Below are 27,281 nucleotides of genomic sequence, written 5' to 3'. Positions count from 1 at the left end.
GGAACCACGTATTAAAATATAAATGTATTTCTAATATTATATTCACAAGAATTACTTTCTGAATAAGATGAATTATTATTCTTTTTTGTCTTTATTTTTAATCAACTTTTGTATTAGAAATCCAGGTTTGTCCTTTTTTTTTGCTTATGCAGGGTTTCAGAATTTTTTTAAATCATAATAGGAATTTTGGTTTAACACCAATTCTATGTGATCTTTCTTTATACCTAGAAAATGAAAATTGAATTAGAACAAGTTAAGCAACAACTGATGGTAAGTGAAAAAAAATTTTCCCCCCTTCAGAATATTTTACTGATTCCGGGAAAGTATTCATTACAAGATCACTTTTTAAATATTTTTATTCTCTTTAAAGAATGAAACTAGTCGAATCAGAGCAGATAATAAACTGGATATCAACCTAGAAAGGAGCAGAGTAATAGACATGGTAATGTGCTTTTAAATGTATTTTCTTGATTACTTACTCTTTTTTTAATTCCTTTTGGTCTTTTTTTCTTTTTAACCTCCTGATAAACCATATCCTCTAGTTTACAGATCAAGAAAAGAAACTTATGGAAGCATCCACAGAGTTTACCAAAAATGTAAGCTACTGTGTAAAAGTTTGTCTTCTTTTGTATAGTTCTCACACCTTGTGTGGTAACTGCCTTTATGTGTATCATTTTATAAGTTTTGACTTTAACAAGCTAGCCCTATAGAATCCCTGATTTCCTCATGGCTATTATAGTTAACCACTCCTTGGAGGGAAGCTGCCACCAGGTGGATGATAATATCTGATCTGTGACTTCTGAGTGAGAATCCAGTCTTTAGCATACTTTTTTTTTTAATTAAGCCATTTTGATATGGAAAAAAAACTTTTTAAAGACATGGAATCATAATTAGTATTTAAATGAGTGCCTAGGTTCGATCAAATAATTACCTTTATTTAAAAATAATAGTAAATATTTATTGAGCACTTATTATATAGCAGATACTGTTTTACTCACTTTTTTGTCTTAACTTATTTAATCCTCATATCAGCCTCGGTGAGGTAGGCACTCTTACTTCCATTTTACCAATTTGGAATATGCAGCAGAGGACATTAAGGTCACACAGCTAAACAGTAGAGCTGGTATATGAACCTGTGTTCTAATCTCCATACTCCTAAGTACTGTTAACCTCACAGTAATCCTAAATTGTAATCATTACTTAATCTCTATGGCTGAGGAAAACCCAGCTTTCTGACTCAGGCTTGTTCTCTCCTTAAAAATAAAAGTCACTGGGTCTATATTCTAACATGAGACATCGCTCTTGATTATAATTCAGTAGAAGTAAAGGTCCCATTTGCCCCCACAGCATGCAGGAGTTCCCAGGCCAGGGATCAAACCCATGCCACAGCAGTGATAATGCCAAATCCTTAACCCGTTGCAGCACCAGAGAACCCCCCATTTGCCTTGCCAAGTAGCCGGTTCCCTTCTCTTACTTCTTGGCAGATAGAGGAGATAAACAAGGAAGTCAACAAATTCTCTCACAGGTAATTTTTGACCTCTAAATTTATCTTATTTCTCATCCTACCACTTAATCCCTGTGCACCTGGCACTTAGTGTTACCCAACAAACATTTCTGCCATTTCCTTTAATACTGATGCCAATTCATATTACAAACCTGGTTGGTTTTTCCTTTTGGAAAATTTATTTAAAGTTTTAACCATGATATTCTAGGGACTTTATACATATAAAATGATAGTTCTATGACTAATATTTTTGCTTCTTAGTTTATACTCATATATTTAGGTCTCAAATACAGGAGATATTGCAAGTCCAATTCTAGACCATGGCAATAAAGCAAATATTGCAATAAATTGAGTCAGACAAATTTTTTGGTTTCCCAGTGCATATAAAAGTTAGACTATGCTGTAGTCTGTTAAGTGTGCAGCAGCATTATGTCTAAATAAGTAATATCCATACCTTAGTTAAAAATTAAGAATTGTGGAGTTCCCATTGTGGCTCAGTGGTAGTGAACCTGACTAGAATCCATGAGGATGTGGGTTCAATCCCTGGCCCCACTCATTGGGTTAAGGATCTGGCACTGCCATGAGCCTTAGGTGTAGGTTGAAGACCTGGCTCAGATCTCATGTGGCTATGGCTGTGGCTCTGGCGTAGGCCAGTGGCTGCAGCTCCAATTCAACTCCTAGCCTGGGCACTTCCATATGCTAGAGATGCGGCCCTAAAAAGGAAAAAAAAAGTAAGAATTGCTGAAAAGATCTAACCGTCTTCTGAGACTTCAGCAAGTGGTAATCTTTTTGCAGTAGTAACATCAAAGATCACTGACCACAGATCACCGTAATAAGTATAATAATAATGGAAAAGTTTAAATGTAATATGAAGAGGAGTTCCCTGGTGGCCTAGTATTAAGGATTTGCCACTGTCACTGCTGTGGCTTAGGTTTGCTTCTGGCTTGAGAACTTCCGCATGCCACAGGCATGGCCTCCAAAAAAGTGACAGACATGAAGTGAGCAAATGCTGTTGGAAAAATGCTGGTTAGACTTGGTTATCTTGAGATTGTCACAAACTCTGAATTTTTTTTAAAAATGCAGTATCTGCGAAGCACAATAAAATGAGGTATGCCTGTATCTTATTAAGGTTTTTAGTAGGATGTGTCCAGAATATGAATAATCCTAAGTAGTTTCCAAATATCAAAGTAGAAGGAGTATTTTTTGCCAGTTCTTAATGTTCCTGTAATGTCTTCTTAATATCACTGCCCCTTTTTACCGTATTTCCCCATTTAAAACTTTCTTAACACAAAATGAGCCCATAGTGAAGGTTTCTAAAGTAAATTTTTGTCCATAATATGTAGGGACAAATTTTAATTATCTTACTCTGAATTACTACAGGATACCAAAACCAGAGGTATTATTTCAGAGACCAGTAACAAAATTGACATTGAAATTGCTTCTTTAAAAACGCTGATGGAATCTAACAAGCTTGAGACAATTCGTTATCTTGCAGGTAAGGCTGTGTTTGTCAGAAAAAGATAGTACTGTCATTTGATTCTCAATCTGTTAGCCCTTACTTCCCAAGGTAGTCATGGGGCACAGAAGAAACAAAAGAAGCTGTAATAGGTTTCCTTTATTCTTTGGTCCCTGGCTATGCTTGGAGAAAGTTTAATAGGCATTAAGTTTAGGATGTAAAACATGGAGTATCTGGAGTTCTTGCTGTGGCGTAGTGGGATCGGTGGCATCTTGGGAGGACTGGGACTTGGGTTCGATCCCCAGCCCACCACAGGGGTTAAGGATCCAGTGTTGCCACAGCTGTGGCTTGGGTTGCGACTTCAGCTTGGATCTGATCCCTGGCCTGGGAACTCCACAGGCTAGCCAAAAATGGAAGAAAAAAAACCAAAAAACCAATCATGCAATATCCGCATCCTCCTAATAGTAAAAAGCATATGGACGTCAAAGATAGACATAAACACAAGTACAAAATGATACAAAGATAAACTGGGTATTCCACAATGAAGAAAAAAGAAAATTTTTAGAGAAAGATCACTAACATTGATATAGGCCATTAAAAACCACCACAAGCAAAGGAGTGAAAATTACCTCCTATCTTGAATCCAGCTGACAGAGTAGAGATACTACCTAAAATTAGATTTTTTTGTCACACATTGAGTTCAAGTACTGTGTGACTCGACCCATTTACAAAGCCCAAAGTTAGGAAAAATGCCCCAGTCAGGTAGTAGTTTTCTTTTTTCTTTTTATAAAAAATTAATATATTTTCTTTCTAAATTGTTCATATATTCAAAAGCATTATAGTAATAGTGAAAGCCCTCTCCTTCCCCATATGTATTTAGTCTTATTAGCATATATCTTTATAGGCTTTTCCTTCTGTATGTGAACATTACAGATACAGATTTTTTAAGTAGCAACTAGACCCTACAGACTGCATCTTTTAAAATGTAATCAAATATCTTGACTATCTTTCTACACGAATACATATATAGACATCTTTTTACTGGAAAGCACAGTATTCTATTGCATGAAAATACCAAAATTTATTTATCCAAATCTCTATTACCAGACATTTTGCTCTCAGTTTTTTCATTATTAAAAACAGTATTGCACACACACACATACCCTTGTGCCTTCATGCTAATATTTCTGTATAATAAATTGTTTCTGCACATCTAAAATTTGGGGTCCAAAGATGTACATATTTAAAATTTTCTATATTATTGTTGTCCAAAATAAAATTGCTGATTTCTACCATCAGTGATTTTTCTGGGTAGCCAATAATTATGTTGAAGTGGCAGCCGGAGTAAAGGGGGAGCCATCAGCTGAGGCACACCTCTGCACCCTCTTTCTCTCTTCCATTTGAATGGCTTAGCTTCTATCTCTTTAAAATACTGGGTTTCTGCTAAAGATCCTTTTGGGTTTTGTTTTTGGTTTTTTTTGTTTTTATCTTTTTGCCTTTTCTAGAACCTCTTCCCGAGGCATATAGAGGTTCCCAAGCTAGGGGTCTAATCGGAGCTGTAGCCGCCGGCCTACACCAGAGCCACAGCAACACGGGATCCGAGCCACGTCTGCAACCTACACCACAGCTCATGGCGACGCCGGATCCTTAACCCACTGAGCAAGGCCAGGGGTTGAACCCGCACCCTCATGGTTCCTAGTTGGATTCGTTAACCATTGTGCCACGACGGGGAACTCTGCTGAAGATCCTTTTGAAGAAAATGTTCTAAGGCTAAAACAAGTTTTGAAAGCCCCTATCTAGCAAAGTCTAGAAGTACTGGAGATCTTTTTGGGGGAAATTCCAAATCATCCCAGTTTAGAGTGATGATTCCCACTTTCAAAATAGATCTCCAGGCAACTCAGGTTTGGAAGTGTTTTGTATTCCACTCAGATTCTTCTAGTGTATTTCTCTTAAGAATCAGTATCTTAGTTAAAGTCCCTTTTCCCTCAGTTTGAACATGGTGATGGGCTCTAGAAAGTTTTCATTCAGTCGTGGATATATACAAGGCAGACTTACAGACTTAGTGGCAGTGGGAATGGAAATCAGCAAATCTGTTCAGGAAAATACTGTTCCTGAGTTACCTTCCTTTCTTTTTTTCACTGAGGATTTACAACTAACAGTTCTGAAGGCACTACTCTTTATTTTTAAAAAACAATTACTACTACTTTGGAGTCAGGTATACATGGTGTTGAGTCCTGCTTCTCCCACTGGCTAGCAGTACAACTTTGGGCTTGTTGCCTCCTCTTTACAGCGGGAAAGCTGTCACCAACCTCATAGGGTTTTGAGTATGCAATTCTTCACCGTACTTCCTGGAACATGGTAAAAGCAGGATCAAATAAGAGAATGAATACTTGACCAGTGGCAACAAGACAAACTCTTTAGTGTCATTCTTTCTTCTCAAATGTGCAGCTTCCCACTGTATCATAGACCTAATCCTATTTCTTAAAATTAAGGAAATAATCATTAACCAAGATTCAGTAAGTAGTAGGATCAAATGGGATAGTGTATAATTAGATTTACATATTCAAAATAGGGTTAAAGGCTACTTCTTGTGTCTTTAATCTAGGAAGTCATGGCTAGTTAAACAAACTAGAAACTAAGGAGTCCTTAAAAGCTTCATCCAGATAAAAGCTTCATCCAGATTTCCTTTTTTAAGGAGAACGGAAAGGTTTTCTATCTAGAATGATGTAACATAAAGAGTAGGCAGTATATTAAAAAGCCTGATGCATTTTCTGCCTTTTCTTCTACTTCACTGAGTTTTTTTTAATGATTTTCATTAATATTTCATTTTTTATTTTTAAACTTTTAGCAGTTATGATTTTTTTTTGGCTGCAGCATGCAGCAGCTTGATGTGGGATCTCACTTCCCATACCAGGGAATGAACCCAGCCCACAGCAGTGAAAGCACTGAGTCTTAACCACTAGACCACCAGGGAATCCCCTGAAATCATTTTCAAATGTACTGAAAAGGCAATTAAAATTTCCTCATGGATGACACAGATTCTATTTTACTAATGTAGGTAAGGAAAGTAGGTTTTCACTTAAAAATTATATCTAAATTAAGTCATTGTTATTAATGCAAATGTTAATGACTTTAAATACTGTTTATAGATTCTAACTGACATATAATCTATACTTTAAAATTACTGTCATCCTTATTCTGGTTTAAAATACAGAAAGTTTTTAAGAAGAAATGATATTAATTCTGTCCTAACGGATATCCTTTATCCTTAGCTTAATTTTCCAGGGAATGAAAAACCTTAGAAAATTGATTGGATTGTTATTTGCTTTTCATTTAAAATTTAAGATGACATCATTCTGTTTGTCTCTTCAAGATCATCACAAATGCAGGACCTATAACTTGGTTTCTTCTTTTCACAGCCTCAGTGTTTACTTGCCTGGCAATAGCATTGGGATTTTATAGACTCTGGAAATAACAGGGAACGTTCTATATTATGCTCCTACTCCTGCTGCTGCTGACCTCTTCGAACACTGCCAGGATGGATTTACTTTGAACACCGAAAGTGCAGTATAAACTTAATACAAGATTACTTAAAGTACATATGGACTAAAAGGAAACGTTTTAGAATGGGAAGGTATATTTTTTCTGTTGTTTTATATGTCTTTATTTTATGTTGAAAACATGCCATTCAAAACCAGATTGATTTGAAATAGAAGGGCTTTTTCTCTTTATCCTCTTGATAGCTCATCGAAATTGAACCAGTGTTTTTCTTGTGTTCACAGGAACAACTGTAAATTATACAGGCTTTGGTATCTGCTGCAAATTTGAAAACTATTCCCAAGCCTATATACTTGTTATTGTATTCACCTTTTCTGATAACTATTGCAGTTACCTTTTTATATAAAATATTATTATAACAAAGTTATTTGGATTTTTAAAAGCAACTTACCGCATAGCTGGAGTTGGATTTTTTTTTTTTTTTTTTTGGTAATGAACTGAAACAGTAATTTTAAAATACATAATCTAGGACAAGTATATGACACTCAGTATGAAAGCTGTAGAGTTGCCAACTCTTGAACTTCATTACATATATTTAAAATTTTTTTGGAGTTCCCATCATGGCATAGTAGAAATGAATCTGACTGGGAACCATAAGGTTGCAGTTCGATCCCTGGCCTCGCTCAGTGGGTTAAGAATCTGGCATTGTCGTGAGCTGTGGTGTAGGTTGCAGACACGGCTTGGATCCTGCATGGCTGTGGCTGTGGCACAGGCCAGCGGGGCTGCAGCTCTGATTAGACCCCTAGCCTGGGAACCTCCATATGCTGCGGGTGCGGCCCTAAAAAGGACAAAAAGACAAAAAACAATTTTTTTTATATAGAAACCGTTTATCCATGCTTTTCAAGCACCCATCTTAAATTAATACATAAAACAAAGCTTTTTAAAATTCAGCTTATGTCTATTGATATAAAATCCCTACTCAAGAAAATCATAGGGAATTTCGTATTTTGTGTTGTTGTTACTAGTTCTACTTTTTGTCTTGGATAATAGCATCTATTAATAGTATATATGTAATTTCAAGGAAAGTACAAAACATTTTTATCTCAGACCTTCAGTTTTGTCCAAATTAAGAGTCCAAGACCAAAAAGTGCTAATCATTGAAAAGATTTCATAATCTATTATTAGATACTCAATGATCCCTATCACTTATTTATAAATGGGGAATCTGAAGTGTACAGCATCAAAAGATGGCCCAGCAAGGGAGAACCAGAGGCTTTCCAACTAAATTTTCTTCAAAGATCTAACTCCTGAATTGTTTTCAAAACCAACTCTGTATTTTAACATTATCTAGTTGCATTCTGATTCATTTTTATATCGGAATCCTCTGGTGTAAGAAAATTCGTGCCACACATGTAGATTAGTTTACTTTGGATTAATAAAGACCATATAGGTTCCTTTATAACAAATTCTGCATTTGTTCACTCAGTAAGAATTCCTGCTATGAGCCAGACCACCTGCTCGTCCCCATGTGTACAGAGTGAAAATGGCTTCTTTCTCATGGAATTGGCAGTCTTAGAAGGAGAAGATAGACAGTAAACAAGTAAATTATTCATTTGTTACAATTTAAAATAGGCTAAAATATCGAGAGGGAATACTTCTTTCCTCTATGTGAAGGGAAGCTCCAGTAGTGTAACATTGTAATCTTCCTTCAGCCGCCCTGCCCTAGGTGATTAAGTGAGGTGAGAGGAGAAACAAGGCCCCAGTAGCCCCACCATTTCTCCCCATTCCTGTTTGGAATCCACCTGTCTACAGAGAGCATTCATTCTGCTCTCTGCTCCTGTGGGGTCAAGCTCAGCCTCTGCAAGGTGAGGCCTGCTCTAGTACAGTGATGCTTGGGACAAGGTGAGTAAGTCTGTCCAGTAAGTGTGTGGGTTCAGTGATAGGTTTACTGTATTGATGATATTAGCCATATTCTCCAATATCAGTTTTATTGGTAAATAAAGGTATTATTTAGGTCTTTATATCAGTTCATTTGTTTTGAGTTTATTTTTATATGTGGTTTTAGAGAATGTTGTAATTTCATTCTTTTATATGTAGCTGTCCAGTTTTCCCAGCACTACTTACTGAAGAGACAGTCTTTTTCTCCATTGTATATTCTTGCTTCCTTTATTGAAAATTTATTGACCATAAATATGTGAGTTTATTTCTGGGCTCTTTGTTCTGTTCCATTGATCCATGTGTGTGTTTTTGTATCAGTACACTTTGATTACTGTGGCTTTTTAGTATTGTCTGAATATTGTCTGAAATCTGCAGCTTTTTTTCCCCCTCAGAATTCCTTTGGTTATTCTGGGTCTTTTGTAGTTCCATATAAATTCTAGGATTATTCTAGTTTTGTGAAAAATGGACTGAGGTGCAATTAGAAAAGAGGTTTGGAATAATTTCTATTCTCTTAAATTTGTCACAACTTGTTTTGTGTCCTAGTATGTGTCTGCCCTAGAGAATGTTCCATGTGTGCCTGAAAAAAATATGTATTCTGGTTTTTTTGGATGTAGTGTTCTATAAGTATCAATTAAGTGTTTTGTTGTGTCATTCAAGATGTGTGGTGCTCTACTGGTTTTCCATATGAAAGATCTGTGCATTGATACGGTGGGGTATAAGAGTCTCCTAATATTGTGTTCCCATCAGCTTCTCCCTTTATGCCTGCTAGTATTTGATTTATGTATTTAGGTGCTCATATGTTGGATGCATATATGATGTTAACAAGTGTAGTGTACTATACTTTTCTTGTATTGATCCTTTTATCATTACATGGTGTTATCTTTACGGCCTTTTAGAGTCTATTATTTTGTCTGATAGGATTATTGCGACCCCCACTTTCTGTCATTTCCATTTTCATGAAATACCTTCTTCCATCCCTTCACTTTCCATCTGTGTCCTTCACTCTAAAGTGGGTCTCCTGTAGGCAGCATATTGTAGCTTATTGTTCTATTATCCAATCTGCCACTCTCTTTTGATCAGAGCATTTAGTGCATTGACATTTAAAATATTGATAAGTATCTATTGACATTTTAAAACTTTTTATCCAGTTGACTTTGTGACTTTGTATTTCATCTGTGGTCCTTCTTTTTGTGTGTCTCCTTTTGTGGTTTGATGAGTTTCTTTTGTATTATGCTCGAGAACCTTTATTTGGTTTTTGTGAAGTCTACTTTTATATTTTTGGTTTTCAAGTATGTTAACCCATTACTCTATTTATACTTGCTGGTTATTGTATAAGCTCACATTCTAAAAGACCTATATTTTCTTACTCCCTTCCCTACATTTTGTGATTTTTGATGTCCCCTTTTACATCTTCATGTTTTTCCCTTTTACTGTTCATTGTAGCTATAATCGCTTTCACAGATTTTGTTTTTTAACCTATGTATTGGCTTATTTGTTTTCAATCCTTTTATTTATTTAGTTTTCCTATTATGATTTTCTCTTTCCTATAGATTCTTGCTTCTTTTCTGGAGAAGGCCTTTTAGTATTTCTTTTAAAGAAATTTAATATTGCTGTATTCTTTTAGGTTTTGCTTATCTGAGAAATTCTTTCTCTCTCCTATTCTAAATCATAATCTTGCTGGGTAGAGTATCCTAGGTTGCAGGTTTTTCCTCTTCAGGACTTTGACTACATCTTACCACACTCTTCTGGCCTGCAGAGTTTCTCTAGAGCTATCAGGTGATATGGGGATTCCCTTGTAACTGCCTCGTTTTCTCTGGCTGCCTTTAGAGAATCCTCTTTTTAACTTTTGCCGTTTTATTATGATATGCCTTGCCACAGGTCTGTTTCGGTTTATCTTGCTTAGGATCCTCTGTGCTTGTATGTGGCTATTTGTTTTAACTTTGGGAAGTTTTGGGATTTAATTTTCCTCAAATACATTTTCAGTGCCCTTCTCTCTTCTGGGATCCCTATTATGCATAGATTGGCACATTTTATATTATTCCATAGATCTCATGTGTTGCTTTCATTTTTCATTTGTCTTTCTGTCTGCTATTCTAATTGGGTGATTTCCATTATTATCTACAGATCACTCACTCATTCTTCTGAGTTAGTTTGCTCCTTATTGCCTTTAGTTTGGTTTTCATCCCAGCAATTGAGTTGTCTAATTTTGATGGGCTCCTCTTTATCGTTCCTCTTACTGTGATCCACATTTCCATCGATAGCCTTTTTTAATTCCTTCAGCATTTTTATTACCTACTTTTGAAGCTGGAAAACTGGAGAGGTCTGTTACATTGTTCCTTCAGGGGCTTTGTCTTGTTCTTTTAATGGGACTAACTCCCCTGTTTTTTTATTTCTCTGACTCTGAATTTAGAAGAAGCAGTTTTCTACCAAGGTCTTGAAAGGCGGTTTTTATGTGGGAGCATTCCTATGTAGCCTGCTTGAGTCCAGTATTTTTGGTGCTGGCCCTTGTCTCCTTGACAGGGGGTGTGTTTGGCTGTGTGGTGACCAGAGCCTGCGCTCGATGTTGAGTGGGGCTTCTTTTTGTTCTATGGATGTCACAGCCCTGTCAGGAGCAGGGTCTGCTCCCTAGTTGTACTAGAAGTCCCCAGATCCAGTTCTGTGGTGTGAAGTAGGCAGGACTGGAGTGCTCCTTTTATGAAAAGAGCCATTGTGTATTCCTCCCCAGAGGCTGCCCACTGGGACGTGAGAGATCCTCTGATGGCTCCTGCCACTCAGTGTGTGTACCCACAAAGATCACGGTTGCTGGCTTTGCCCTTTTGGGGCTGCCTCAGCTGGGCCCTGGGAATTGGCTTGGAGCATGCACGACCATCAGCTCATGAATCCACTGGTGCCACATCCCTTAGCCTGCAGACAGTCCGCCCAGAGGGCCCTCAGGCGCCCATATGGTCCCAATCCAGAAGTCTTCCAGAGCTGCCAAAGCTGTGCCCCAGAAACCACAGTGAGATAGCCAGCAGTCAGCTCAGATTTCAGCTCTGCCTCCACAAGCAGGCACCCACAGAGTTCACACCCCACCCTAAGCATGCTGATAATGAGGCTGTGGTATCAGATCTGAGCTCCATCCTGCACCTGCCCCATGTGCTGTTGGGCAGCCTCCATACAATCAGAGTCCTCTTCCCCGGGTCTGTCCACTGAAGCCTCAGTTTTAGCTGCAGTCCCTGGGCAGCCTAGGAAGTACAGCAATACGACCACCACCATCTGTGTTCATCTTTCCCTAACCTGCAGGGCCACAGACCAGCTCCCATGCCCTCACCAGCCTCTGACGCTCCCCGTCTGTCCTTGCAGACAGCCCAGCTGATGAAGGAGGTTCCCAGGGTGAGGGAAGCTTTCTTCCTCCACAGCTCTTTCCCAGGGCTACAGGTCCCATCCTGATTCCTCTTCTCCCTTTTCCCTTTGTCTGGCCTAGGTCACATGGGGGCTCTTTCTTACAGCTTTGGTTGGAGGAGATCTTCTCCAAGCTCTCACTTGGTAGGTATTCTGTGAGAACTGTTCCACATGTAGATATATTGTTGATGTATTTGTGGGAGGAGGTAAGCTCCGTGTCCCTCTCCTCTGCCGTCTTGGACCAGAAGTCCCCAGTTTCTTTTTCTTTTTAGGACTGCACCCCACTGTGGGCAGTGTATGGAAGTTCCCAGGCTAGAGATCAAATCAGAGCTGCAGCTGCCAGCCTACACCACAGCCACAGCAATGCCAGAGCCTAGCTGCATCCATAACCTACACCACAGCTTGCGGCAACACTGGATCCTTAACCCACTGAGCAAGGCCAGGGATTGAATCTGCATTCTCAGGGGTATTAACACAATGGGAACTCCCCCAATATTTTTTAATACAAAGGAAAATCATGAGGCAATGGAAAAGTCTCTGGTGACCAACACTGAAATTAGTGTCATTTTGTAGAATAATAGCTACATTGACTATACAGCAGCAAATATACTAAATAATATATATCAACTCACCCATCTTTCGTAGAAGTCTTCTTAGATAGATGATATTATCCACATTTTTATAGCAGAAGAAGCAAGCTAAGTGAAGTTAAGGTCACACAATGGTAACTTCACCCAGGTGAAGTCGCCAAGATCACACAACACAACAGGTAAGTCAGACTTTTCACTCTAGATTTCATTTGCTTACTTAATACCCAAGTCATCTCCAAGCTGACTTATCTCAAGGGATGGGCTATCTACTGAGGCATGGAAAAAGGTACAATTTCTGTTTATATCTCTTTTCTAACACCTTTTCCACTTCCATTTTTATGTTGTATTAACAAAATATGGCATGATAAATATTTGGCTTTTGTCCCCAGTTCGTGGCACAGATTTCCTGAAACTCATAATATCCTGAATGATAGGGTGATTAGTTTTTGTTTTTCTGGCACATAGCTCCTAAAATTCGCAGACTCTTAGGAGTGACCCCGTGCATAGCTTCAGCTTGGGGATGACTGTCAGAAAGATCAAATCATGATTACAGAGATGGAACTTTCAGCCCCCATGTCCACCTCTGGGAAGGGGCGGGAAAGGGGAGGAGCTCTAGGTTGAGTTCAACCACCAGTGCCAACCTGATGCACATCCAGGTGCTGGGAGAGTAGCACACCTCCCACCTACCTCTCACGTCATACTTGGCCTTTTCCATTTGGCTGTTCCCAAAATGTATCCGGATCCTAAATAAACTAGTAATAGTAAAGTGGCTTCCTGAGTTCTGTAAGTCACACTCTGGGTCGTGTCAGAATTGAATTGTTGAACACTTGGTATCTGGTGTTCAACAGTTAGTTTTTAGTCTTGCAAAACACACCTACTATGAAAATAATGGGTATATGTGATTTTTAATTAAATAAATATACATAATTTGAGGACATCATTAGGTTCAAAATAATAAAGTTTAAATAAGCTTTATTTCTCTCTTACCTAGTTCAAGCATAAGTATGCGTCAGGGTCCAGGCCACTTTTTCTTTTTAAAATTGACATAGTTGATTTACAACGTTCTGTTGGTTTCAAGTGTACAGCAAAGTGGTTTCTTTTTTTTTTTTTAATTGTTTTCCATTACCGTTTATTACAAGATATATCTATACATAGATATATATCTTTTTTTGTCTTGTTAGGGCCATACTCGTGGCATATGGAGGTTCCAGACTAGGGGTCAAATCAGAGCTGTAGCTACTAGCCTACACCACAGCCACAGCAACACCAGATCCAAGCTGCATCTGCAACCTACACCATAGCTCACAGCAGCGCTGGATCCTTAACCCACTGAGCAAGAAAGGCCAGGGATCAAACCTGTATCCTCATGGATGCTAGTCAGATTCATTTCTGCTGAGCCACGACGGGAACACCGTAAGATATTGAATACAGTTCCCTGTGGTCCACACTAAATCCTTGTTGTTGATCTTTTATACATGGTTGTACACATCTGTTAATCCCATACTCCCAGTTTATCCCTCCCCTTTGGTAACCATATATTTGTTTTCTAGGTTTGTGACTCTGTTTCTATTTTGTAAATAAGTTCATATATATATATGTTTTTTTGGTTTTTTTAATGGCTGCATCCACAGCATATGGAAGTTCCTAAGCCAGGGATTAAATTGAAGTTGCATCTGTGACCTGTGCCACAGCTCCAGCAATACTGGATCTCAACACCCAGCGCCACAGTAGGAACTCCTTTGCTATTTTTTAGATTTCACATATAAGTGATAGCATGTAATATTGGTCTTTCTTTGACTTCACTCTAAATCTATTTGTGTTGCTGCAAATGGCATCATTTCATTCTTTTTATGGCTGGGTCGTATTCGATTGTATATATACCACATCTTCTTTATTTATTCATCTGTTGATAGACACTTAGGTTGCTTCCATGTCTTGGCTATTGTAATTAGTGGTGCTATGAACATTGTGTGCATTTGTCTTTTTAATCAGAGCTTTCGTCTTTTCCAGATACATGCCTTGGAGTGGGATGGCTGGACCATATGGTAACTCTTTTTAGTTTTTCGAGGTGCCTCCATACTGTATTTCATAGTGGCTGCACCAGTTTATATTCCCACCAAGCATGTAGGAAGGTTGTTCCCTTTTCTTCACACCGTCTCCAGCATTTGTTATGACTTTTTCATGATGGCCAATTCTGACTGGTGTGAGGTGGTATCTCAGTGTAGTTTTGACTTGCATTTCTCTAGTAATTAGCAATGTTGAGCATCTTTTCATGGGTCCAGGCTCCTTTTTATTCTTACTGCTCCACCATTTATGGTGATGCCCTCATTCACAAGGTTCAGTGACTCATTTCAGAAGAAAAGGGCAAGATGTGGGGAAAGCCCTTTCCCTTTAGGGACATGACACCAAGTTTATACACACCATTTTTGCTCACATTCTGTGGGCCACAACTTGGTTTGTTACGTGCAAAGGAGACTGGGAACCTAGTCCTTATCCTGAGCACCCACAAGCCAGGTACATACTAATACTCTGGAAAAGAGGGAGAAGAGCTATTGGGAGACAGCCAGGGAACTCTGCCACAGGGCGCCTGCTTCTATTACAGCACTCTTCTGGTATTTCCTACCTCACTGGTATTTCCTACCTCACTGGTACAGAGACTAGAGATAAGGCCTTGATAAAACTGGAGCAAGTACAACAAACTATTTCCAGGGTTGGGATTACTTTAAGGTCCCCAGGCTAGAAGGAAAAAATAAGGCTGTGTGTAGTTCCAGAAGCTGAGGGAAATACTGGATTTGGGAATTCCAAGAAGAATGCAGACTCTGAAATTTCCCTCCCAATGTTAGGATCCTAGCTCCACATTGCTGAGGGACTCTTGGCAAATTACTTAATCTCCACATATTGACTAGCATACCTGTCATAGAGCCATGGGGAGAATTAAGCAATAATACATGTAAAGGGCTTGGCACAGATCACACATAGTAAGTGCCCAGTAGATCTTGACAACTACTTTTACTGCAGATTGAAAGCCTATGGGAAACCACAGAAAAGCTGACAATATGACTATAAAGGTTACCAAAAGGATACGAACACTTGCTTATAGGCTCCAGACCAGGCTGAGCTGGTCTTAACCATCACATGCACTCATGTCAGGGCAAACTGGTCCTAATGATACTGGACCAAAATGGCCTTTAGCGTCCATGTGAGACACCTGCCAGGGTCTAAAGAGGGGCAGTCTGGTGTGTGGTGAGAAGGCTGTTGCCAGTGAAGCAAGCCCAAAGCCAGTAATCAAATCTTGAAGGAGGAGGCAGGATCTAGACTTGTGCCCCAAGAGAGCCACTCACTTGCTAGCTCAAGAAAGGAATAGGTGGAGTGAAAAAAGTGACGGAATTGAAGGCAGAACTGAAATGAAAGCCATGGTTGGGTTTTGATCAGCAAAGTCACAGGGGAAAAAGAATAAAGCCACATGTTTTTCAGCCTGTCCTATTATTCCTTTCTTATAAAGCTTGCAAGACAGAACACTGGTTGATTTCTAAAACAGATTATTTAAATGTGTATTTTCAGCAAACACATTATGGGGTTTTTTTAAAAAAATCTTCAACAGCTGATTTCCATTCTATATGAACTTTCCTTAGTGAGCTATCTTGTTGTTATTGTAAAGTTGTCCTTTTCCAAAACTTAGTGGTCTTTTTCTCCCGAGTTCAGATGCTTTTTAAAAATCAAGTAATTTGACGTACAGATGGCCAACAGGCACATGAAAAGACACTCAACATTGCTAATTGTTAGAGAAATACAAATCAAAACTACATGAGGTATCACCTCACACCAATCAGAATGACCATCATCAAAAAAATCTACAAAAAAAAGTGCTGGAGAGGGTGCAGAGAAAAAGGGAACAACTTTTCTGTAGTCTTGGTGGGGTGTAAACTGGTGCAGCCACTATAGAAAACAGTATGGAAGTTCCTCAGAAAAACTAAAAACAGAGTTGTCATATGATTCAGCAGTTCTACCCCCGACACATGTCTGGACAAAACTGTAATTCCAAAAGACACTCAGCACTCAGTGTTCATAGCAATGCTGTTCACAACAGCCAAGACATGGAAACAACCTAGATGTCCATCAACGGATGGATTAAGAAGATGGGTGTACACAGAAGAATGAAACAGGAGTTGCCATGTGGCATAGCGGTTAACGATCCAGCAGTGTCAGCTGCAGCAACTCCAGCTGTTGCTGTGGCACAGGTTTGATTTCTGGCCCAGGAACTTTCATATGCAATGGCCATGGCCAAAAAAAAAAAAGGGGGTGGGGGGAGAGGTGGTATATATGCGCAATGGAATGACTACTCGACCCTGGAAAAGAATGAAATAATTGCCATTTGCAACAACATGATGGACCTAGAGATTATACTAAGTAAGTCAGAAAGAGAAAGACAAATATACAATATCACCTACATGTGGAATCTAAAATATGACACAAATGAACTTACCTACAAATCAGAAGTAGACTTCTAGACATAGAAAACAGACTTGTGGTTGCCGGAGCAGAAAGGAGATGGGATGGGTTGAGTTTGGAATTAGCAGATGCAAACTATTCTATATCAAAGGGATAAACAACAAGGTCTTACTGTCTAGCATCGGGGACTATGTTCAATATCCAATGATAAACTCTAATGGAAAAGAATATGAAAAAATGTGTATATGTATAATAATCATTTTGTTGTAGAGCAGAAATTAACACATTATATACCAATTACACTTCAATAAAATATTTTTTAAAAATTCTTATAAAGTATCAAGTCGAAACACGGGGGGAGCTATATCTACACTAGTTAAAATTCTACTTTAGAAAGTAAAAAATATATAATTCTATTACGAAGTTATAATAGAACTTCTAGTCTTTATTATCTATAAATAGACCTTTTGAATATTACACTGTATTATTTTAAAGTTTATGTGAATACTTGCAAAATTAATTACTCAAATCCAGCATCTTGACTTGCCTACTACTTAAATACATAAAAAGTATGTTGGGAGGGGTAATACAACAGCCCCTGTAATTTTAATCCCTTTGACATTATATGACATATTTCTGCCTTCAGAATTGGAATAACAGCATGTCAGAGTAATTCTGAGAAGAATTTATACAGATGTACGTTTATATCAATTTAAAAATTTTTTTAAATCAAGTTTAAAGTTATTTCACTGATTAGTACCTTTTCACAAAAACTCCCCCAGAAGACACCTTTTTCTTCACTCGCCTCTTCTCTTTGCTTGACTCACAAGAAGAGTCATCTTCCTACAGAGGAAAAAAGAGCCAAATAAGATTTCCATGCTAGACACATCTTCATCTTCCTACATTGTCTGTTCCAAAAGGAAAAAATTAACCATGCTAATACTTTCAACTCTTGGCTTGTAACTCTTTTAGGATTTTGTGTGAATCAATGCTTATGTCTGAAGTGCTCGGGCATCACACTGTGCTGACGCATCAGCCTGGGAGGCACCCTGAGAGATCACCCACTCCCACCTCTACCTCATGTATCCAACACACAGAACACCTTACTATTTCTGCTTCTATGTTAGACCAACGTTTCACAACATATAACCAAAGAAAATAACACAGCATTAGCATGCCATCCTCTGGATCCTCTGCAGCTCCACTGTGCTAGGAATCAGATTTCCTGGGTCCTGCACTTCCTCTTCTGTTCACACATCCCTCGACTGCTCCTGTCTCATGTTCCACTTTGCCCTGCTACCTGTTTCTGAGTATTTCTCATCTGTTCTGGTATTCTCAGCACAGAAGATTCATTACAGAAATGCTATGGGAAGGAGCAAGAGAACACTAGAAACAGTCGATACTCACTAGATGTCAACCACCTTTGAATTCTTCTGGTCAAAAAATGCTCTGCACCCAGTTGGGCAGGACAGATCTGAATGCAGGAGTTTGAGGAACATCACAAGGCACCTGTCCATCAGGAGAGCCCACAGCTGGATTTAGCATTCCCCAAAATGCTCCCGCCTACACCTCTGCCAATGAGGTCAGTCGGCTTAGCTCATACAGTAGTGTAGAAACGTAGAAGCTAGCTCCCATTATTCCAACACCACCTGGGAAAACAACCACATGACTGTTCCCTCCCCCACTTAGCTGCAAACTTGAGGAACAGATAGAGAATCTGCTAGCCCTCCCTCCTCGTGGCCGGGCCCTGAAGACCTAAGGTAATATAATGGTCCCTTCCTTTGAAAAAGGTTGCCAACCAGTCTGAGGACCAGTAACAACAAACCTTTTATTGGGCTTAGCATTCGATGGCACTATATTTCACACGTTACATATGTAACAAGGTGAAATCAGTCATGTTACCAACATTTTAGAGATGCAAGAACAGAAGTCAAGGAGGTTAAACAACCTTCTCCCAGGTCACAGCATTAAATGGATTTTGTCTGACACCAAAGGTTTCGTTTTAAAACCATTCCTTAGTCCTGTCTTCCAGCCAAAGCTGTGCTGGCTCCTTCAGTTCCTGAGAGTCCTGTACACTGTGTATACCATGCTGTAGTACACAGAAGACAGGAGATCTGGTTCCCACTCCGGAGAATGGAGTGCTGGGGTAGCAGGTATAAAAGTGCTCAGTTCACCCCCCAGGTCTCAGGAGGTCCTCAAGATCTTTAGGGGATGAATGTAAAGGTGTCCCCAGAAGAAAGACCCTGAGGTAGGGCAGGAGTTTAACCCTGTCCAACTAGAATGGAGCTAGAGAAAGAACAAAATTAGCAAGAGAGAAAGCTACTTGTCAGAGATAGCCAATTTTCTAGTGCTTAAAAGCATTACAAGACTTTCAGAAACAGTAATATTTTCCCTTTGCTTTTCATACATGCTAACTCCCATGTAGGGTTTTTTTTGGGGGGGGGGTTAAAAATCCCAAATATTCTAGAAATGGTGGAATACCAAAGCCTCTATTAGCACCAAATAGGAAACTTGTTCTATCAAACCAAGCCTTACTGTAAACTAGTTAAAAATATGTGCTTGGCACTTGATAGGCCTCCAGTAAGTGTTTACTAAAAGTTCCAAACTTCCAAATTCTAGACATTTTTGCCTTTGGGGAACACTCTTCAAGATTACTCATTTCCTCACTATAAATTATAGCCAGAAACACATTTCTCCCTAATATGTGTTTTTACCAAACTGGGGAAAAGAGGATGGAGATACTGCAATACTGACATACTTAATGCATGAATCATGGTTCTTAGGCACCAGAAGCAATTCTAAGTGTTAAACAATAACCCCTGTGTGCCAAGTCAATGTATTTTAAATATATATTAGTTTCCATCTGAAGGAATTTACAGATGTGTTAGACAGATTAATAATACTGTTTATGAAACTGCTGAAAGAGATTATGTGTCTAAAATTATTGCCTGGGTATATGGAATTGTTTTTTTAAAAAATTCCATGCAAACTGACAAGTTCTGGAAAGCATATGCAACTAAAAGGAGATAAATCCCACCTTCGTGATTACAAGAACAGTCTCTTAACTGTGTCAAAACAGTATAACCGATTTAAAAAAAAAAAAAAAGAACAAGAAGAGGGAAATCACAAACTTAGGGAATTTCCCTAGACTAACAGCTTAGCTTGGATAAATTCACATAAGCTCTCAGACTGCTCCAAGGACCATTGCAGGCTCAGAGGCTATGCTGTCAGAGGACAGAGAAGCCCGGTAGAGACTATCAGCCCAGTTCCATGTCTGTATAGGTAGAAAACAAGGGTAAGTTAAAGATTTATGGGATATTACCACTTCTGGGTTGGCCATTCTTGATTGGCAAACATGACCCAAAGCTTAACACCAGAGACTTCACGCATGATACTGGTTTTAGAGGTAGAAGTTATGAGGAGTTCAGTGCTGCCTCAATCTGTGGACAGGTATCTCTGACAAAGCTATTATAGTTTCCATCTAGTTTAATTTTTTTTTTTTTTTCTTTTAGGGCCATACTTGCAGTATATGGAAGATGCTGGGCTAGAGGTCAAATTGGAGCTGCAGCTGCCATCCTATACCACAGCCACAGCAACTCAGGATCTGAGCCACGTCTGCAACCTACACCACAGGTTAAGTACAATATACAAAGAACACTCCAAAAAGTGTACAGTGTGATGAATTTTTACAAAGTGAAAATACCCAAAGTGACCAAAACTGAGATCAAGAAATTGAGGACTTCCCATCATGGCGCAACGGAAACAAATACGACTAGGAACCATGAGGTTGCGGGTTTGATCTCTGGCCTCAGTGGGTTAACCATCCGCCGTTGCCGTGAGCTATGGTGTAGACTGCAGAAGCGGCTCAGATCTGGGCGTTGCTGTGGCTGTGGCTGGCAGCTGTAGCTCCGATTAGACCCCTAGCCTGGGAATGTCCACATGCCGCGGGAGCGGCCCCAAAAAATAAATAAGTAAATAAAAATTGAACATTACCCATATCCCAGAAGCAACCATTTGCCTCCATTACCTTGATTTATTTATTTTACCTATTTTGGGACTGCATGACATTATACAGTACTATTTTTGGTTTTTTTAGAGCTGCATCTGCATATGGACATTCCCAGGCTAGGGGTCAAATCGGAACTGTAGCCACTGGCCTACACCACAGCCACAGCAATGCCAGATCCAAGCTGCATCTGTCAACTACACCACAGCTCACGGCTACACCAGATCCTTAACCCACTGAACAAGGCCAGGGATTGAACTTGCATCCTCATGGATGCTAGGCACATTTGTTTCCACTGAGCCATGATGGGAATTCCACAGTATTATTGTCTAATTTTCTTTTGTTCAGCATTATGTTTGTGAAATTGATCCTCACTGATGTGTAAGGCAGTAATCCATACAGTTCCATGCTTTATAACATTCCATTGTATGATTATACCAAAATGTATTTACTCTTACTGTCGATGGAATATTTGTGGGGTTTTTTCTAGTTTGGGAGGTATTTATAATAGTGCTTATATTAACATTCTTGTACATGTCTTTTGGTGCCCGTCTGTACATCAAGAGACATGTATTTATTCCACAGTGGGAATTGAGTCAGAGGTATGTATGCATTCAGCTTCAACAGATATGACCAAACAATTTTCCAAAGTGATTTAAGATCAATTTACACTACCACCAGTGATGAAGAAGAGTTCCACTTGAAAGTTCTCGCAAGGATCCAGTGTTATCACTGCAGCAGCCTGGGTTGCTGCTGTGATGCAAGTTCAGTCTCTGGCCCAAGAACTTTCACATGCTGTGGAAGTGCCCCCCCCCAAAAAAAAAGCATGGACTTGGGGTTAAGCAGTTAAATTCAAATCATGACTACCCCTCCAGCAAGCTGTGTGACTTTACAGAAATTCCTTATTTTCTCTGAGATTTGGCTTCTTATTTGTACAACTAAGATAATAACATCTGCCAGATATAAAGTTCTTGGTACTGAACCCAACACATAACAGATACTCAGTAACTGTTGTCGATGATGATGTTCTTCCTCGAGGCAAGTTAGATGATCTCACAGAACTTGCATTTTCAGTGCTGTGGGTAAAGTAGCCAATCAAACTAATACAAATTATGAGGTATCCTAAGAGAGGTACAAAGTGCTTGCTGAAAGGAGAAGTATGTGGCCAGAGGGGTTAGGACAAGGTTGACAAACAAGATGGTTCCCAAAGTTATTTTGAGAAGCAGAATTGACAGCCTTCAAGGTATACAGAAAAAATGAACAAAGGCTTGGGGGTGGGAAAGTGTGGGGCAAGATCACAAAAGGTAGGCTACATGCAGGAGAATAGAAGAAAGTAAGGCTGCTGAGGTAGGTTAATGCAGGCTGAGATAACACTATGTTTTGAGAAGGCACTATAGAAATAGTTATTATCAAAACCAGTTCCTATTATTAAACTATTTAAGTGCATTATATCAAACTATCCTAGAATTTTTTTTTTCTCACTAAAAATTACACTACTACAGATTCTTTTACAGGGTAAAAAGTCTTAAAGATACATTGCAATCATAGCTCCTTACCAGGAGGTGGCAGGAGAAAGATTTAGTCAGAACTCTCTTGCAGACAATATAAATATGCATTGAATCAAAAGTTCATTTTATACTCCAAAATAAATTAATTCCTACTGTCAGATGCATAGGGCTCTACACATTTATTTATCTACTGACTGTGTTTATACAACTCAAATGTAGAAAACAGAAAGGAAGAAAAACGACAAAAGGATATGAGGAGGGGAGAATATACTACAAATACTATGAAACAGAAACCACCTCAGCATTTCTACATTGTATTTCATCTAATAGCAATCCAATCCCATGAGATAGGTGTTATCTCCATTTTAAAGATGAGGAAATTGAGACCCAGAGACTTTTGGAGAAGAGAAAATAAACAGCTGGCATGACAAGTCAGTGCCATTTGCTCTTTTACAAAAACTGGTATAACCTACAGCAGGCCTGCCCAGGGGACAGGGACAGCGCTGAGAACCTAGGTTAGAGAGCAAGGTTTTAGGGAGAAGTGCTCTAGAGTGTGACATGGAACTCAACCCTGGGAACAAAAACGCTTTGAGGCAAGAAAAGAGTATTTTTAAATAGCTAAAAACCAAAATTTTCTATGTAGAAAATCAATTTGGATTAACTCAAAAGGTGTGCAGCTCGTGATCTCCAAATAATCTAGGCAGCTGGTGAAGAACATAGCTTCCTGCCTCTGAGGAGCCGAGCTAGCAGAGTTCCTGCCACAAGGGGGAGGGGGAGCGGTTTGAACTGCCAGCCATGGTTTATAAAAGGTGTGTGTCTGCTAGCCAACACCACCAGACTGCACCTGCTAGCTTCTCCACACCTAAGTGTCCTCGGGGCTAAACTGGTATCAGATGGATCACTGCAAAAGCAGAGAGAATGGATTAATTATTATGCTTCATGATGTCCCTTGGAAAAGTAAGCACTGGTGAGATACCAAAACCCAGAGAATGGGTTTGAATTTGCATATAGAAATACACATATGTCACTGCAGATGAACAGAATGTTGTCTAATATGAGACACACCAAACTGTTACCAGTAGCTTCCTCTAGAGAGTAGAACTCTATGTGGAGGAGCATCTGCCCTGTTTTTAACACTTTACAACAAGCACATGTATCATTGTAATGTTTTTAAAGTAGTTAATAAAGAGACTAGTGGTTAGTTTGTACAACATTAAAAGGAGCTAGGAAGTTATTATAGATCATGTTTGAGGTGATACAGATCTAAAGCAAAGTTAACTCGCCCACAAGAACTAAAGAAAAATTTCCCTATGGAAGGGAAACATGAAATGTACGTGAGCTCCCACACTATGTCACACAGCTGTCCACAAGGGCCACATCTTACTAGCAGAGGAACATGAGGGCCAAAGCCTCCCTGACACACTTTCTTCCTTCTCTACTCTGACTAGATGGCCTGAAAGACAAGCACCACTGGGGGTTTCTTGCTGTCACTTTCACTCTCTATCCTCCAGATGCTTTTGTGTGTCTGTTCTCTTCGTTTTTCATATCTCTTTCTTTTTACAGCAGTTTATTTTGGATATTTAGGATGTTAAAATATACATCCTCTGCAGTTGTCTTAGAATTCTTATTGATGACTCTGCTTATAAAAATTTTTCTCATAGAAGAGGCAAGAATGTACAATGGAGAAAAGACAGTCCCTTCACTAAGTGGTGCTGGGAAAACTGGACAGCTACATGTAAACGAATGAGATTAGAACACTCCCTAACACCATGCACAAAAATAAACTCAAAATGGATTAAAGACCTAAATATAAGACCTGTTACTAGAAAACACAGGCTGAACACTTGGACATAAACCACAGCAATATCTTCGCAGATCCACCTCCTAGAGTAATGACAATAAAAACAAAAATAAAGAGAACTAATTAAACTTAAAAGTTTTTGCACAACAAAGGGAACCCTAAACAAAACAAAAAGACAACCCATAAAATCAAAATTTTTGCAAATGAAGCATCCAACGAGGGATTAATCTCCAAAATATATTAATACCTCTTGCAGCTCAATACCAAAAAAAAAAAAAAAAACGAACAACCCCATCAAAAAATGGGCAGATCTAAACAGACAGTTCTCCAAAGGAGACATACAGATGTCCAAAAAAGACATGAAAAGATGTTCAACATCACTAATTAGAAAAATGCAAATTAAAGAGACTATGAAGTACCACCTTAAACCATGACTCGAAAAGATACATGTACCCCAATGTTCATTGCAGCACTATATACAACAGCCAAGACATGGAAGCAACCTAAATGTCCATCAACAGAGGAGTGGATAAAGATGTGGTACATGTACACTATGGAATATTACTCAGCCGTAAGAAGGAATGAAATAATGACATCTGCAGCAACATGGATGGACCTAGAAATATCATGCTAAGTGAAGTTAGACAGTGAGACCCAAAGATCATATGCCATCATTTATAAGTAGAATCTAAAGACTGATACAATGAACTTATTTGCAGAACAGAAACTGACTCACAGATTTTGAAAAACTTATTGTTACCCAAGGAGACAGGATGAGGGTAAGGATGGGCTGGGGATGGAAATGTTATAAAATTGGGTCGTGATGATGGCTGAACAATTATGAATGTAATAAAATTCACTGAGTTTAAAGAAAAGTTTTTTCCTTATATAATAAAAAAATAAACAAAAAACGTACTGTAGTTGTTCCTTGACAGCCTAGCAGTTAAAAGATCTGGCTTTGTCACTGCATCACCTCAGGTCACTGCTGTGGCTCGGGTTCAGTCCCTGGCCCAGCAACTTCCATATGCCATGGGTGTGGTCAAAAAGAGAAAAAAAAAAACTTACTGTACATTTAAGAGCCAGGCTGCAATTATAGCTGATAGATAGATGTGTGTGTGTATGTGTATAAAGTTTATAGAGTAATATACACACACATGCATGCTTTTAATCCTTACAACACTCAAAATTATTATCTCCAGTTTATATCTAAGGCATAGAAAGGTTAAATGACTCTTCCAGGTCAAAATGGGTTGTAGCCAGTATTCAAACCCACAGAGCCCCATCCAAAGTTTATACTCCTAGCTACTTTTGTATACTACTTCTTAAGACAAATGTGTCATGAAGGATACCAACCACAGCTGCAAAGTTGGGGGCTTGAATTTTTTCCAGCATTTCCCTGAGTTGATCCACCTCTGCTCGATACTCATCCAGCTGACATTCTAATTTTTCTCTACGTAGCCGTTCATACTCCAGCTGGCCCTGCAGTTCTTTGATAGTCCTGTCCAGAAAATTTGTTTCCAGTCAATCTCCAGTGCCAACTAGCAATTATTTTTTATAACAGTGAAGTATTCATACATTATATTTAAAGCAAATAAGAAATCATTTATTCAACAAATATGTATTGAGTCTACTATGATCTAGACACAGCGTAGTGTACAAAACAGGTCAGATCTGCCCTTGTGAGGCTTACCTTATCAGTGGAGGATGACAGCAAAGAAAATAAATAAGTAAATATATGTATGTTGGAAGGTGATAAATGCTAAGAGAGAAAAAAATAAAGCAAGAAAGTAATAGAAAATGTTGAGGAGGGAAATAATACTTCATATACCTGGCCAGGGAAGGCCTTACTGAGAAAGGGGCTTGTGAGCAAAGTCCCCAAGGAAATAAGAGAGATAATCAAGTAGACTTCAGGGGAAGAACATTCCAGACAGAGGGAAGAGCAAGTGCAAAGGCCCTAGGCAGGGGCCAGTGTGGCTAGAACAGAGTCAGAGGTAAAAGGGGGCCAGAGCAAGGAGGGCCTTGTAAGTCACAGCAAGAACTAGGCTTTAACTCAGTGAAATGGGAAGCCATCAGAGGCTCGGAGCAGAGAAACAGCACAATCTGACGTAGATTTCTTTTGCTTTGTTCAGCTTTTTTGTTTGTTTAGGATGTAAAATTTGCTTTGAGTGAATTATACAAGTACTAGGTGCACAATTCAGTGAGTTTCCATTAATGTGCAAACCCTTGCATCCACCACCACTACCAAGGTATAAAATACTTCCATCATCACAGAGTTCCCTCATGCCCTTCCCAGGCAGTCCTTGCTTCACACAGGCGATCACACTTCAGAATACCTATCATGTTAGATCAGCTTTGTCTCTGCTTGCAAATGAAATTGTACATTATATACATTTGTGTGCCTGTTTTCTTTCAATCAACAATGTATGAGATTTATCTGACTTACATTTTACCATGATAAAGAGACTGCAGGGTATGGGGGTGGGGAGTTAGGGAGCAGAGACAAGAAATTGGGAGACATAACAGGAAAATGTTAAAATAAATCCAGACAAGTGATGCTATGACTTGAACCAGGGTTTTCTTCTGCTTTATTGCCCCATGGTGAAGGGAACAGAACTCCCAAGGCCTGCAGAGTTGGACGTCCGGTCCCAAAGAAGGCAATCTAAGAGCATACAGTAGTATGCTGTGGTATGCAAGGGAGTGGGGTTGAGGTTGGGCAGAGAGAAGAAGAATGCTACTGTGGAAACCTAGAATTCAGCAAATGAGAAAAGAAAATCAGCCCCAGAGTAATACGACCATGTTTTCCTGTATTCTGAGTTTCAGCTAACCTATTAATAACAAAATAAAAAGGATATCCCTCAAACCAATACTTATCCAGGTTTTCTTTACCATTAGATCTAAGATGAGGAGTTCATACCCAAGAATAAATGTCTTAAAATGTACTCAAAACAAAGCGGGAAAGAAACGCTAGAGAAGAATTAAGGCTTACGGAGAAGAAACATCAGTCTCAACTAGTAAGAAACATTCTAGCAAAAAGACTAAAGCAATGATTAAAAAAAATTCTGTTCACATTACTTACATCAATAGTATAACCATTTCACACTGAAAATGTGAACATCAGAATTAAAAATTCCATTAAAGACTACTGGAGTT

General features: G+C 39.0%; 2 protein-coding genes across 21 annotated transcripts in view; one reads left to right on the top strand and one right to left on the bottom strand.

Annotated features, from left to right (window-relative positions):
* Nucleotides 1–9,281, top strand: part of CCDC90B (coiled-coil domain containing 90B) — a 32,757-nt gene extending 23,476 nt beyond the window's left edge. The window contains exons 6-10 of the mRNA XM_084975502.1: nt 229–270; nt 371–442; nt 543–596; nt 2,885–2,999; nt 6,380–9,281. Coding sequence (XP_084831628.1) covers nt 229–270; nt 371–442; nt 543–596; nt 2,885–2,999; nt 6,380–6,435 — 339 coding nt within the window. The 3' untranslated portion in view covers nt 6,436–9,281. The remainder of the gene's footprint in view (nt 1–228; nt 271–370; nt 443–542; nt 597–2,884; nt 3,000–6,379) is intronic.
* Nucleotides 1–27,281, bottom strand: part of ANKRD42 (ankyrin repeat domain 42) — a 151,127-nt gene that overhangs the window by 60,962 nt on the left and 62,884 nt on the right. For 5 of the 20 annotated variants that reach the window (XM_084975484.1, XM_084975486.1, XM_084975489.1 and 2 more), the window contains 3 exons: nt 25,485–25,629; nt 17,577–17,659; nt 13,937–16,956 (listed from right to left, as the gene is read on the bottom strand). In XM_084975484.1, the coding sequence (XP_084831610.1) occupies nt 16,938–16,956; nt 17,577–17,659; nt 25,485–25,629 (247 nt within the window). In that variant the 3' untranslated portion in view covers nt 13,937–16,937. Of the gene's footprint in view, nt 1–5,119; nt 5,309–12,409; nt 12,476–12,768; nt 13,120–13,322; nt 16,957–17,240; nt 17,660–25,484; nt 25,630–27,281 lie in introns of those variants that run through there. The other 15 variants (XM_084975487.1, XM_084975494.1, XM_084975490.1 and 12 more) reach the window with 9 other exon arrangements.

Source organism: Sus scrofa, chromosome 9 (genome assembly GCF_054392235.1).
Source record: "Sus scrofa isolate SSC_HxYL_T2T_F1_AM1 chromosome 9, Sscrofa_HxYL_maternal_Yorkshire_Landrace_v2.0, whole genome shotgun sequence".
Lineage (NCBI taxonomy): Eukaryota > Metazoa > Chordata > Mammalia > Artiodactyla > Suidae > Sus > Sus scrofa.
The sequence above is the reverse complement of the archived record's forward strand: the minus strand, read 5'-3'. Positions and strand labels throughout refer to the sequence as shown.